The sequence below is a fragment of the Camponotus vicinus genome, unplaced genomic scaffold (assembly GCF_025532165.1).
Source record: "Camponotus vicinus isolate PSW18456_S1 unplaced genomic scaffold, iyCamVici1.0 SCAF_1, whole genome shotgun sequence".
Taxonomy (NCBI): domain Eukaryota; kingdom Metazoa; phylum Arthropoda; class Insecta; order Hymenoptera; family Formicidae; genus Camponotus; species Camponotus vicinus.
The window spans coordinates 9394895-9409831 of record NW_028141945.1 but is presented as its reverse complement, the minus strand read 5'-3'; the positions used below and the strand labels follow the sequence as shown (position 1 = coordinate 9409831).

At 30.6% G+C, this 14937-nt stretch overlaps 3 protein-coding genes across 3 annotated transcripts; 1 reads left to right on the top strand and 2 right to left on the bottom strand.

Moving 5' to 3' along the window:
* Nucleotides 1-2298: 2298 nt before the first annotated feature.
* On the top strand, nt 2299-4706 carry LOC145972853 (ATPase ASNA1 homolog). The gene is made up of 6 exons (XM_083101859.1): nt 2299-2624; nt 2942-3150; nt 3430-3532; nt 3667-3817; nt 3923-4231; nt 4394-4706. The coding sequence occupies exons 1-6, from the start codon at nt 2506-2508 to the stop codon at nt 4511-4513; spliced, it is 1011 nt and encodes a 336-aa protein (XP_082957985.1). The 5' UTR covers nt 2299-2505; the 3' UTR covers nt 4514-4706.
* Nucleotides 4707-4894: 188 nt separating this feature from the next.
* On the bottom strand, nt 4895-7134 carry Gcat (Glycine C-acetyltransferase). Its single transcript, XM_083101849.1, has 7 exons — nt 6863-7134; nt 6582-6772; nt 6163-6449; nt 5879-6085; nt 5605-5797; nt 5295-5472; nt 4895-5146 (listed from the first exon to the last, which is right to left on the bottom strand). The coding sequence occupies exons 1-7, from the start codon at nt 6882-6884 to the stop codon at nt 4989-4991; spliced, it is 1236 nt and encodes a 411-aa protein (XP_082957975.1). The 5' UTR covers nt 6885-7134; the 3' UTR covers nt 4895-4988.
* Nucleotides 7135-8274: 1140 nt separating this feature from the next.
* Nucleotides 8275-11575, bottom strand: LOC145972838 (BOS complex subunit NCLN). The gene is made up of 7 exons (XM_083101836.1): nt 11039-11575; nt 10770-10957; nt 10359-10688; nt 10058-10267; nt 9540-9944; nt 9094-9314; nt 8275-8991 (listed from the first exon to the last, which is right to left on the bottom strand). Exons 1-7 carry the CDS (start codon nt 11211-11213, stop codon nt 8853-8855), a joined length of 1668 nt encoding a protein of 555 aa, XP_082957962.1. The 5' UTR covers nt 11214-11575; the 3' UTR covers nt 8275-8852.
* Nucleotides 11576-14937: the final 3362 nt, after the last annotated feature.

The window sequence follows — 14937 nt, the reverse complement described above, 5'->3', positions numbered from 1 at the left end:
TCGGATATTCCGAATATTATCGATTTATTTATTCGTCGCGTTTTCTCGGGAATTTTAAATCGCGATTTATCTTATAATTTAATCGTTAACTTATACATTGAAGCTTTGTTTATCTTTCCACGTCTTTGAATATTGTTTTTAATAGTTCGTGCAAAATGCTGATAGTGCAAATATTTTCTTCTATAATTTAAAAGATCTATAATAAGATTCTATAATTTAAACGATAACTTTATTAATGACTGTTTTAAACGATTCTTTACACTATTTTAATCTTATTAAATTCTACAATTACATCGATTATTAGAGGAACTTTGAAAATCATTCGTTCCGTTATTTTCTATTAAACGTGGCCACAACGCGATTTTTAATTATATTTTAAAGCTTATAGAGCTAATTTCATCTTATTAAGCTAATCATGCGCGAAATAGGATATGTATTTTATTCTCAATCAATGAAATTCGTATAAAGTCGCGTATTAATCGCAAATAAATCGGACAGTGAATTTTATGTTCATAAACAATACGGATCACAAATGTTTGCCAAAATATCTTCGTCTGTCATCATTTGTGTGATAATAATTATATCGCACGCGTGTCTATTGATGGTTTCGATTATCATATTATAAAAATTATGCGTATCTCGCAATCGAATATTCCGATTATTGTATCGATTTGTTTATTCGTCGCGTTTTCTCGCGAATTTTAAATCGCGATTTATTTAGTAATTTAATTGTTGATTTAGTTTATTCTATCTTTTCATTTTGAATATTTCCTTTGATAATCTATACAAAATGCGCCAGTAATGCAAATACTTTCTTTTACAATCGAAGAAACGATTAATAATTTTATTAATGATTCTTTTGATCACGATTATTTACGTTATATAAAACTTATTAAATTCTATTATTGCATATCTATTATTAATAATAAATGTCGCGTAATTAATCTTCGCTGATCAGTCTCGTCTGGACTATGTAAAAATTTTTAGTAAATTTTATATTATACGTATATTTTGGACATTTTCGTGTAATAAATTATTCCATGTAATAAATTATTTTGTATTAAATTTCGAATTATATTTTATATTAAATTTGTATTATATTTTGTCATATATTTTGTAATATGTATTTAGCATAAAAATATTATGCATAAAAATATTATATTAAACATAAAAATATTATGTTGGTATGAAAATTATAATAAAAATATATAAAAATAATGTTAGCTATATTAAAATGGAACATATGAATTCTTTATATTTTATATAAAGGAAGAGACTTAAAATATTTTGCAACATCTATATTTTTCGAGTCTTAATTATAAAAACTTCAGAAGAATCAGTGATTAATTTGATAAATTCTATACATGTATTAATAATTAAATTTTTAAATAATTAAAAAAATGATTGATAAATATCAGAGATCAGTTTACTGCTAATTACGAAGATTTATAGAAATACGGTTAAAAATGTTTTTATTCCACAGCAGGCATTTTGTGTTTTGTAAATAAAAAGATATAAATATGACAACGAATATAGAAAAATATTTATTTCATCTTTGAACATTGGAAGATTACAGTATCTTTCGCGATTGAATAACTTATTTACTATCAATTTATATACATAAGTGTCTTGTTATACTCTGGTGCTACCGGCATTTCGTGCACATAGCACGGTACAAAACCAGAAATTGTGCACATTATATATTACCCTCTGAGAACATTCATGGACATTGGCTTTGTAGTTTATGTCCACGTTTTCAATCCATAATAAAAGTCCATAGAGGGAGTATCGCTTTCAGGGATCACCTAAAAGCAGGCCATGACATCTCTCAAGGTGAAAGCACATAAAATTGCATAGGCGCATAACCATAAGCATAAAGAAATTGATTGGTCCACAAATATATGCATAAGAAAATGAACCAATCAATTTTCTTATGCTTATGGTTATGTGCTCCTGCAATTTTATGTGCTTTCACCTTTAAGGTGAAAGCACATAAAATTGCAGGAGCACATAACCATAAGCATAAGAAAATTGATTGGTTCATTTTCTTATGCATATATTTGTGGACCAATCAATTTCTTTATGCTTATGGTTATGCGCCTATGCAATTTTATGTGCTTTCACCTTGAAGGTAAAAGCACATAAAACTGCATAGGCGCATAACCATAAGCATAAGGAAATTGATTGGTCCACAAATATATGCATAAGAAAATGAACCAATCAATTTTCTTATGCTTATGGTTATGTGCTCCTGCAATTTTATGTGCTTCCACCTTTAGTCTTCTCTCTGTTACGAGTTACGAGAGGGAAAAGAGCACAGAAGGTGTAGTTAGAGTGTGCAGGTCTTGACACATCTCTGGTTATTGTACCACGTTGTGTGCGAGACTTTAGTCTGAAATCGTGCGTCTTTTTCGCATCTCGCCTCGTGCATCGGCGTGACGATTAGAAAAAGTTACGTGTTACCCTTCCGCGAGGTTTGCATCGTCACCGTCGCGACAGAAAAGCATGGCCGAGAACAATGCGATGGAGGAATTCGAGCCCTCCATCAAAAACGTGATCGAGCAACGTTCCTTACGATGGATATTCGTGGGCGGCAAAGGTGGAGTCGGAAAAACAACTTGCAGGTACACATAACCTGGAAAAAAAGTCATATGTCAGCAACACTTAAATGAGATGAATCAGTAAAAGTACCATATAACGATATAAGTATAATATTCATTTTTTTCATGTGTAAATATTTTTTTCATTTGTAAATAATTACGTATGTTGATGTGACATAAAAAATATTTGTTCCTTCTCTCTGTGTCTAGACATAAAATTTAATAAAATAATTGGATTTTATTGAAAAAATGTAACCTGTGTCATAAATCTGTTTTTATTGACTTGTTTAAATTTTTTAAAAATAATAAAAAACAATAATAGTCTAATCTTCATTTTACAGTTGTTCTCTGGCGGTACAATTATCCAAAGTTAGAGAGAGTGTACTTATCATATCCACAGATCCGGCACATAATATTTCCGATGCATTTGATCAGAAATTTAGTAAAGTACCTACAAAAGTCAAGGGTTTCGATAACTTGTTTGCCATGGAGATCGATCCAAATGTTGGTATTACGGAATTGCCAGAGGAATACTTTGACAGCGAAGGAGGTTTGTTTTCAAAATAAACTTACTTCAATATATTTATGAGTCTTTAGAGAAATTCTCATTATATAATGATTATTATAGATAACAGTAAAATACAGTAATATAATAATATAGATTATAATAACTATATATGACTGCTATAATAATTGTTGCACATATGAAGTAAAAAAAATTAAATTATATATAAAAACTAAATTTAATATATAAGTATCTGAATTTTTTCTAAATATTCTGCAAAATTTATTTTTAAACATTTTTAAAAATGTTTTGTTTCTATTATAGTTTCAGGAGGGGAAGCAATGAGATTAAGCAAAAATGTTATGCAAGAAATTGTTGGTGCATTTCCTGGCATAGACGAGGCAATGAGTTATGCAGAAGTTATGAAGTAAATTTACACACTCATATTTCTCACTATAAAATACTAAAGAAACGATCTTTCTTTATAATCAATTAAAACTACAGATGCATTTTTGAATTGTTTTATTTTTATTCTTAATTATCTATCTTGAATGTCTTTAGGCTTGTGAAAGGAATGAATTTCTCCGTTGTGGTATTTGATACTGCACCTACTGGACATACTCTAAGGTTACTATCATTTCCACAAGTGGTTGAAAAAGGATTGGGGAAATTAATGCGTTTGAAAATGAAGATTAGTCCTTTCATTACACAGGTTAGATACTTAATTCATATAATACTTTAATTATCTGCATTTAATACATATCAAATGTATCATGTTGTATTTTCTGATTTAAATTAAAAAAAGTTTTTATTCTAGATAAGTTCATTGTTGGGCTTGGCAGAGTTCAATGTAGATACATTTTCCAATAAGATGGAGGAAATGCTTGCTGTCATTCGACAAGTTAATGAACAGTTTAGAAATCCTGATCAAACAACTTTTATATGTGTCTGCATAGCAGAATTTCTGTCATTATATGAAACGGAACGACTTGTACAAGAATTAACAAAATATGGTATTGACACCCATAATATCATAGTGAACCAACTGTTATTCTTGAAAGAAGGAGATACTCCTTGTCGGCTTTGTCTCGCAAGGCATAAAATTCAAGATAAATATCTAGATCAGGTAATTAATTTAGGATATAAATTGCAATATATATGATATTGCAATTTGTATTTTTTTGAACATTTCAATATAATATTTTATATTTATTTCACTCAAATGTGCAAATATATACATAAGAAAGATAAAATTCCTATAAAATAAGTTAAACTTCTTTTTCCTAAGATATTGGATCTTTATGAGGACTTCCATATCACACGGCTTCCTTTATTGGAAAGGGAAGTACGCGGAGCTCAACAGGTCAGGGAATTTTCGGAAAATCTTGTTAAACCATACAAGCCTTAACATTTATGTAATTAATGATTAATAATACAATATACACTTTACACTTAATTCGAAGTTTTTATACACTTGCAATTCCGCGCGTTGAAAATTTGTATAAAGAAAGCTGAATCCTAATTATACTGCTCGACGTTTGTTATTATATATGTTAATAAATTCAGTGCTGCATTCATTTGCATGCACTATGTGTTTGCAATTTTTAATTTATACAAATTAGCTTAGAGCATATATATATATATATATATATATATATATATATATATATATATATATATATATATTATATTATATTATATATATATATATTTATATATATATATATATATATATATATATATATATAAATGAAAAAAAAATGCATATTAGAAATTAAATATATATGTATATTAATCATACAATTTTTATTATATTTTATATTTAATTTTTTTTATTATATTTTATTATATTTAATTTTTATTATATATCGTCAAAAACATACTTATTGAATCACTGCAAGTTCTTTTCCAATTTGTATGAAAGCGTTCACAGCATGGTTTATATCTTCGATCGAATGTGCTGCGCTAATTTGAACACGTATTCTCGCTTTGCCTTTTGGTACTATAGGATAGCTGAATCCAATAACGTAAATTCCTTTTTCTGTAAGAAACATTTTTGCTCAATGCGATAAAATAAGATATAAAATTTTTAAAAAGAATATGGTAGCTCTGTTGTATATTATATATTCTATATGTTTCTCTTTAAGATTTTCTCAGTTATTCTCAGTTATTTATAAGAAGATATATACCCATCATTTTATCTGCAAATGTTGTTGCTAATTTTGCATCACCTAACATAACAGGACAAATAGGATGATTATCACTGCTGATAACAAAACCAGCTTTGATCATTGCATTTCTAAAATGTTCTGTATTGATTGTTAAACAGTCCAAAAATCTTGTACTATCTGTTATAAGGTCCATTGCCTGTTAATAACATTTAAATCGCCTACAGTTTAATATTATCATATATTTCTGTTAAGGTTCTTTTTTTCCTTTTAACAGCATACACTATTTATGAGATTACTAATTATTCAAACATATAAGATAATGCTTTACCTTACTTGCTACTGCAATTGCAGGTGGAGGCATTGAGTTTGAAAACATATACGGTCTACTTTTTTGTCTTAACAAACTGACAATTTCTTTTTTACTAGTTGTATAACCACCTATTGCTCCTCCAAGAGCTTTTCCTAATGTAGAATTGATGATATCGATACTTCCCAGACAGCCAAAATAGTCTTCTGTACCTCTGAATTGAGATAAAATTAAATTGAGAAGTTGATGTTATAGATAACAAACAAATAACTGTGTAAGTTTTTCTAGAATATACCTGCCAGTTTTGCCAAAGAATCCAGTAGCATGACAATCATCTATAAACGTAATAGCATTGTACTTTTGGGCAAGTTCGATTATTTTCGGCAATGGTGCAACGGTACCATCCATGGAGAATACTCCATCAGTTGCTATAAGGCGTAAACGTGCCGATTTGCTTTCTTGAAGCTTACTTTCCAAATCCATCATATCTCTGTGCTTGTACCTTGACATTAAAAGTAAAAAAAAATTTTGTAATTTTTTGTGTGAGAGTGCAACAAGTTAAAAAATACAGCAGATTACCTGTATTTCTTCGCTTTGCATAATCGCATTCCATCAATAATAGAGGCATGATTTAATTCATCACTTAATACAGCATCATCAGCAGTTAATAGAGTATCAAAAACACCGGCATTCGCGTCGAAACAGGATGTGTAAAGTATCGTATCTTCCTTGCCATGGAATCTAGCAATCTTCTCTTCTAATTCAACATGTATGTCCTGCGTTCCACATATAAATCTTGCAGAGCTTAAACCGGCGCCGTATTTATCCAAGGCAATTTTCGCCGCATTAATAACATCCTTGTTATTCTGTTAAATTGGAATTTTAAAGAGATCTCGTCTTACGCACATACTAAGCTTTATTTTAATTTTTATAAACTATAAAGCTACATTATGTGCTTTAACATTGACTTTGATTTATTGTTTAAAATTTTATCTTACCGCAAGACCCAGATAATTGTTCGCGCAAAAATTTAGCACCTTCTTCCCATTTGATAAAGTGATCCTTGTTCCTTGAGGTGAAGCAATTATGCGTTCGTTTTTCCATGTACCAGCTTGTGCTATCGCTGCCAATTCGGGTTCTATGTAAGCAGCCAAAGAATTTAATGTTCGGCTAATATTCCATCTAATATCTGGAAATTATATTCGAAAAAATGTTTCTTTATACGATCATTTTAAACAATATTATTTTATAAATGACACTAATCGCAAAAGAAACATACCTCTTCTAAAATTTCTGTACATATTGCAAAATTATTTACTACTTTGAACCTCAAATGATGCCGAGAAATCACTGATTTTTAACTGATGATAAATATGCAGTTACTTGGTCAAGTTGAAGTAGTCCAACCGGTTTTACACTTAGAAATGTAGTATACATTCTTGACGTGTAATTGTTACACAATCTATTTATAAAAGTCGGCAAAAATAAATTCTAATGATAAACATATTTATAATGCAAAAATTCAACTATTTTTTTAAATATATGTATCTATATATTATTGGCATTAATGAAAATTATAATTGTATAATTAAATTTTCAAACTGTATAATTCTATATTATAATTTACAATATGTTGCGTGCATTTATAATTTATTATATAATTTATAATATAATTTATTATTTATTAAAATTTATATTTTTAGTTCAATCTTTTTTTAATGTTATTTCAGGAGCCATCTTTCTAAATGGTTTATATATATAGCATATTGCAACTTCTAAGAAATGTATGATGTTTTCAAGTTTAAAATCTGTTATATTTCTTATGTTCCTTACATTTCTAAGAAATTATACTTTTATAATTTAATATATTTTTCATTAATGCGGTCGATACATTTTAACATTTGTATTATAATTTGTTCTGTATATTTCACTCCTTTCTGTATAATTGCATTATAAATTTCTGAAATTTCTATTTACATTTATATTTTTTCTTGTCTATTACAAGATATTCTTATGTATTTAACTAATTACTATTATATTTCTTAATTTCTATAAAAAAATTAAGAAATATAATAGTAATTAAATTCAAATTATGAACGATATTTGTCAAAACACATTTATTTTGTTTATTAAATAATATTTAAATGATTTATATTGTCACAATTAATTCACATGATAAATTTTTATATTTGTATTAAAAGATTTTTAAAATAGATTAAGACAAAATTTTATACAATGCAATTCAATCAAAAAGAAAGTTTTATACTAAATTTCAAAATAAAAAAGTTTTACATTTTTTCTTGGGAATACAATTACACTAACAATTAAAATCTATTAAAAATTAATTGGAAGCAACAAATCGAAGCACTTTCTTCTTGGTTGTACCTATTAAAATATGTACAGTATATATTGTATATTATTCTACCAGATCTCCATTGTATGTATGTATTGTGTGTGAAATTGTGTTCTCTCTGTAAACATATTTTTCTATGTATATAAAAAAAATATACATTAGATGAGATAATTTATAAAGATATATTAGACACGTGAGGTCAGAGAATTTTATTCAATTATTTTGTTTAATTATTAAAAAAATTGAGCTCATTTGTAATTTGTTATAGGATGTAAAAATCAGTGAGAATTTTTAAAACACCTTTGATATAAACTTAAAATCTAATTTCTAAATATATCTAAATATTAAATTTTATATTTATTTATATATTTGCACATAATATAAATTCCTTAATCTACATTGTTATTTGCATTCTGGTATCTCACTATTTGGTCGATCATATATAATTGGTCTTAATTATGCTTGGCCTTAATCTGTTTTTTCATGTTTAATCAGAGTTCAATTAGAAAAAAAAAACACTTATTTGCACGAAAATTTTTTTTTCTTTAATGTTAAATTATTATTATTGCTGGAAAAGGTTAAGAAAGGATGACGACATATAATTAAGCATTATAAATACTTAATTTATGTAACTATTTTATAATTAAAAATTTGTCAAACAAATATACAACACACAAACAAACACTTATATTTGTCAAATATTATTCGTCTTTGACAGATACCTAAATATATGAATATCAATTAATAATCATTTTAAAGTACTTACACAATATCTTGGAGGAAATGTATTATCTATAAGAACCCTAGAATTTTAACATCTTTTTACAATATAGAATATTGCGATGTAGATTAACTTTACTGTTTAGTATTATTAATCAATTGATCCAAAAAAATTGTTTTTGTTTGTAAAATAAGATTAAGATGTTTTACTCTTTGCAGAAAGCTTTGTTGCCAGAGAATAAACATGTGAAAAATTATGCACAATCATGTATAATATTCCTAAATACAAAACTATGCCAATTGTAAGGAAGAGATCAAACACAGCTGGCTTTACACTGTAATAAAATGAAAATAATTATATAACAACAACCAATATTTTATACACTGTATATTACAAACACATATACGTGTATAAAAAAGAAATGATTATACTTTACCTATATACATTTAGAGTTGCTTTTGCAACATCATAGAATACAAATTCTGGATCTCGCTTATCAGGAATATGGAAAGTAACTTTAATATCTCCCAAATATCTTGCCATTGCTTCTTTCAATGTACCAACTAGTAAATTGTGTTTATCTGTTAGTAATGATGCTGCTCTTGGTTGAGAAGCAAAATAATTAAACCATAAAGACAGTGACTCTTTCGATACATCCTATAAAGAAAGATTTTGATGTAAAAATTGATTTGTAGATATACAGTGTGTAAACATTATTCACATTAATATTTAAATCATTAATAAAACACTATATACATGATATAAATAAAAATTATAACAATTTTGTAATATACTCTAAGTCTCTTAATTATACACACAAATATTTCAGATGTATAGGGTATAAAAAATAATATAGCTAAGAATGCAAAATTTGTAACGTACCAGTGGGCCAGCAAAGATTTGACTAGAACTCAAGTTATATATATGACGTGCTAATGCTTCTGATACAACTTGAGTATGTTTGTATAATGTATCTATTTGTTCGTGATTAGCAATATCCAATATAGTAGTTCTGACTGGATTTTCATGATTTTCTAGTGTGGATAAAGTTGCAGCTGGCAATCTTCGAATACTATATCTTTCATGTTCCCAAGCTAATGTTTCTTCTGCAAGATTTATCTTTTTGTGCACTATTGTAACATTGTTGGTATTCAAAGACTTGGATACAATCATAAGTTCCTTGTGAAATAGACTACCAGACGAATTTTCTTTAGGAGGCTTTGACACATGCATAAATAAATTATCGCTCGCCGAAACTGTGTCAAGACAAATTACATAAGCTGCATCCTATAATCAAAATAAATCAGGTCTTTTATAGATAAAATATAATAGAATTATAATATAATAGAATTATTATTAGTAAAATTAAGTATAAGTATTCTTAATTGATATGGCATTACTTGTATAATAGATCCCTCAAGTCCATCCAATTGATCTTCCAACCATTTTTTACTACCTTGGTAGTTTAATTTACCAGCGCCAGTTGCAATAAACACAAGATTATATTGTGGTCTCGATCGACCAGTCGAATATAAAGCAGAAAATAGTCTTGCTATTTCTAATAACATAGCTATACCGGAAGCATTACTGTCTGCACCAAATGACAGTTCCTACAATTTGAATAAAATAAATTATGTCTGAGCATATACTAATCTTTATGAATATCAGGAATCATGACACAGAATTTAATTATAAACTTACAGGTGCTACACCAGCACTATCATAATGCGTCACTATTGCTATAGTAGGTAATTTCTCCTCAGCTCCAGTTCCCGTCAATTTGCCATGTAACGTGGCAACTTTAACATCTGTTTTAGGAAGTGTCTGTCCAGTGGCTACTACTACTTGATAACCACTAGCAGAAATGGAGTTATACATAGCCTCTGCTGCCGAACCAGCTTTTTCATCAGTAATAAAGCCGTCTGCAATATCATCCAGGATTGTTTGAAGATCTGGATGCCACAATGCAAAGTATACCGGTATCATCGTCTCAGATTCATACATCATATATGCTTCTAGATTTATAATATGCTAAAATCGAAACAGTTTAATTTATTTTACTATATCTTATAATATTCTATCTTATAGAGCTGTATTAATTCTATTACTCACCTCTCTTTCCTCAGCCGTAAGCTCATTCATTTTTTCAGGTAAAACAATCACCAACGCACCAGCTTTGCTCTTAATGGACTTGAAGACAGACGATGTGACATCCAGAGCCTTCGCAACAACGCAATGCCTGGAAGTGCTCCATCCAGTCAACGATCTCGCCTCCAGAGAAATAGGTGCGCTTCGGCAACCTTGTATGGAAATCAATTTTTTTTTTTTTGAGAATCGCACAATCTTCAGAGAAATCATCACAGACATTATTGGTTTCTTACCATGTGGGACTCCGTGCAAGTCGTACTGGTGCATACGATACACGGGGAACTCGTGCGAGGCGGCCACAGGATTAACCGGGGAGATGATGATGAAGATCGGCAGGACTATTAACAAATAGTACGGCAAGTATCCACGACACAGCTCGGCAAAACTATCGCACTCCTCCAGCCACATGTTTCCGAGGGAGCTATACTATCGGTTCAAACAGAAACGCAATTCTCTCGTTTAATTTCATTGACCTAATCCCATCGACGGATCCACTCCTGACGTATCTTCTCGTCTGTGCAACGACCCCCTTTTCTCCTCGTCCTCGTGCCGGGGAGGTTGCGTTAGGTTGGGTTAAGTATGACTAGCTAAATGCCTGCCCAATCCCGGGGCTCATTGTTAGACATTTACGCATGTCGTTATATAATTAATTAAATCCGTGTTATCTACTATTTCAATTATTTATAATATTTGCTGAAGCATTTCGGATTTTATTTTTATACTAATAGCTCTGTTTATTTCAATTGCATCCTCTGTATTTATTTTCTTTGCTCTTTCTCCCTCTTCAAAAAATACACATGTGTATTTTTATTTCATATGTCAGATGATAAAAGTGCAAGAGATTGCACGCTAGTGTAGACAAGAAAATCTTTGCATTAGCCTAATATTACATTTGTACAAATTTTTTAAGCACAATTTTTTTGATTGGCTGCGGGATGATAATTTTTTGAATCTTTAGAAATTTTCTATCCCGCAGCCAATCAATGTGCTTCAAAAATTTGTCGTACGACAAATGTAATATTAGCCTTATCGGTAATTTGATGCAATAAAATATTTATTTTGTTATTTTTAAGGATCTATACATTTTCGACGATAAAACAATAGTTGATTAGGATGAGCTAAAATATTCGCGTGATTTTAATTACTCGTGTAATTATCTTCAGTGCGTGCAATTATCAGTTAAAGCCGGTAATGTCATCAATTATTATCTCCTATCTCCGAGATTTTTTATTTTAATACATGAAAAATATCTACATATATTTTTTATTGTCCACAATGTTAAAGTGAAAAAAGATCTCGTAGCTAATAAAACACATTAATAAATCTATAACGTTTCTATATTTTTCAGCCACAATTGTGGATCTAGCATTGTGATTTTACCATGGCATCGAAAAGGTGGATCGGTCATGTAGTTTTGGCTGCTCTAAAATGATGACGCTACTGTGCGAACTAGGAAAAAAATATCGTATGAAAAACGGCGGCATGATTCCTCTCAAGATATTTATTATAAAATTGTTCGGAGTAATTTCGTTTTTCCTCAAATCCCTATATATTTGTGATCCCTGAGGAAAACGGAATTTTTCGCACAGTTTCGTGACAGGTACTCTCTTCTTTTGATCTTGATTCTTGACATTTTGAAAATCGTACCTTATACAGCAACACATATTCAAAAGATATCCAGAGATCATCAGAGTGAATATCCAGAGGATATAAAATTTTCTGACTGTCTTCTAGATATCCTCTGGACGAGAGAGACCCTTGGTCATGTGTGCTGTTAGATTAATATCGAAAAGATTTTTCGCGGTTTATACAACATGGCGGTTTATGCAACATGTTACACGCTCGTCGTATTCCGTGTATCTTTCGCGATTATTGCTGCATAAAAGTGTATTTCGCGTGCGGAAAGTTATTCTCGCAAGTGTTTCGTAAAGTGTCGATTCTTCGTTGAACGCATCGCCAACTCTTGCTATCATAATATCTACTCGAGAAATCATCTCCTCAACCGATTTTTTTTCTCTGTCAATGTGTGGCGAAAAAGCGATCGTTGCTAGGTATGTATATACATTATTCTGAATAGAAAATTATAATTAAATATTTATTATAATTATATTAAATATTTTATATAATTATATTAAACATTTTATGTACCAATTTTGTCGTAAAATACTTTGTATAGCTAAGTACAATTAATCAATGAAGTTAGCAACAACTTTTTGTAGTACACTATAACCACTATTTGAAGCAGCGTTATATTTGAAAAGAATACCGATTGTATGAGTTTGCAAATTCGCTTAAATATTGAAGAGATTCAACCGTCCGCCCCATCTTTATTTAGAAAAAATTCGAGCATTTCGATATATCCTCTTTCAAGAACGTTCAACTCTATTAATCTCTCGGCACAATTCCAACTTTATTCGTAACGATGGGAGAAGTGCATCGCATCGACATAAAGGGGGTCGGGGTCGGGACAAGGGAGCGTCCACTTATGGGGTATATCAAAACGCGGTTGGTATACGAGGGGGTGCACGTTGCATCCTCCATCCCGGACCCCCGTTGTCATTGACAATGCGTCGTTCAATGGGCACCTAATTCGCAACAATGGCCCCAGCAGCCATATATTAATGGTCCGTGCCCATATATATAACATATATATAACATATATATACTCGAGCATTATATCGCCCTCAAGGACCATATGATGGTATTAGAGTCGGCATCCGCGAATACGTGCGCCCGGTGGTGACGTTCCACGTGGATTCGACGTGTGCGCCCGCTTTCACGTACGTACGAAGGAACGGGAGCTGTATGGCCGTGTGCGCGTGCGCATGCGCGCGCGCGCGCGCACCTCGGAAGCGCAGCATCCCGGACGCGCGCGTTCCGTGCAGATGCGACTCAATTTCGTGGATGACAAATCGCGCCCGTAACGCTGTCAGGCGACGATTAAAGGGCGCGGCCCCCGGAATTTAATGGCGCGTCCTGATTTCGATTAGGGCGAGAATAGACCGGTTTATGAATAATAATAGCGTGCTACGCGTTCTCGGGAAAAAGGTGAAGACGCCTGCTGCGGGCACCGTGACGGAATTTTATTAACTCTATTCTCGTTGCCCGATTAATTTGTCAGATCCTAATATGCTGATGATGCTAGGTCGCGATTGGGGTGTCTTATTTAATTTGTCAATAAGACAAGTAAGAGTATCGTTATTTTGACGCACGCTTTTCAATTAATGCTATAATATATCGGGCAAAAATTAAACAAAAAATATTGTATTTTATATTAATTTATTATTTTATATTTTATATTAAATTTTATATATTAAAAATTCTACAGGAAATTATTTAACAGAATTTTGTTCAACTGGGAACTGTTAACTGTTATCAAAATGACATCATACGTAAACATTATAAAGTTTAGCGGAAAATTGCCGCTATTTCGAGTAGCCGAGATTTCCATAATTAACGAGTGGTGATTAAACGTGCATTTTAATGCTAGACTGCAGGATGGATCCTGCTGTTCCATCCATGTTATTTCCTTTGGACCACGTTAATCGATGTGTCATCTTTTTACGGTCATTAAAATATATTTTTCAATCGTGTCGATAGATCGTTTAAACGCGCTGGTAAATCTTATGGGAACGAGCGACCACATTTAGTAATTATCGATCTAATTATCATTTTAAATTATGGTGAGTCATGGAACTACCATTATCGGGTTTCTCGCGCAATCATGTAAATATTTCTATTTATTTATTATATACGATGAATTACACGCTGAGCCTTACTTGAAGTGGCGCGACTGCTTTGCTCGCTTTACCGATTAATCATGAAAATTGCTATTAGCTCTTTACGCGTGATTTATAAGGAAACTAGCCCAATACCGTTCACTATCTACACATATGAGCCGTTTTTCTTTATATTATCTTAATCTAAATTGGATAATTTTGTCTCGTGATTATGCTTAATGATACAATTTCTCGAAACATTAGTATACTTTATAGAATAGTGCAATACATCTTACGCAGAATGTTATCTCAGCTTCGATTAATTTATATCAATTGCTATTTACATCATAACGTTACTGATTTTTATTTCATATCTTTCATCAAAATATTTTCACCAAAAGCTTTTAAAAATT

Coding starts and splice junctions, on each gene's coding strand:
- Gcat (XM_083101849.1), bottom strand. CDS start 6,884: ATGTACAGAAATTTTAGAAGAG. Junction 6,086..6,162: donor TGCAAAGCGAAGAAATACAG/GTAATCTGCTGT, acceptor TTTAATGTCAAG/GTACAAGCACAGAGATATGA. Junction 5,798..5,878: donor TTCTTTGGCAAAACTGGCAG/GTATATTCTAGA, acceptor ATCTCAATTCAG/AGGTACAGAAGACTATTTTG.
- LOC145972853 (XM_083101859.1), top strand. CDS start 2,506: ATGGCCGAGAACAATGCGATGGAGGAATTCGAGCCCTCCATCAAAAAC. Junction 3,151..3,429: donor ATACTTTGACAGCGAAGGAG/GTTTGTTTTCAA, acceptor TTTCTATTATAG/TTTCAGGAGGGGAAGCAATG. Junction 4,232..4,393: donor AAGATAAATATCTAGATCAG/GTAATTAATTTA, acceptor CTTTTTCCTAAG/ATATTGGATCTTTATGAGGA.
- LOC145972838 (XM_083101836.1), bottom strand. CDS start 11,213: ATGTGGCTGGAGGAGTGCGATAGTTTTGCCGAGCTGTGTCGTGGATAC. Junction 9,945..10,057: donor TTGAGGGATCTATTATACAA/GTAATGCCATAT, acceptor TTTTGATTATAG/GATGCAGCTTATGTAATTTG. Junction 8,992..9,093: donor GCAACTCTAAATGTATATAG/GTAAAGTATAAT, acceptor ATTTTATTACAG/TGTAAAGCCAGCTGTGTTTG.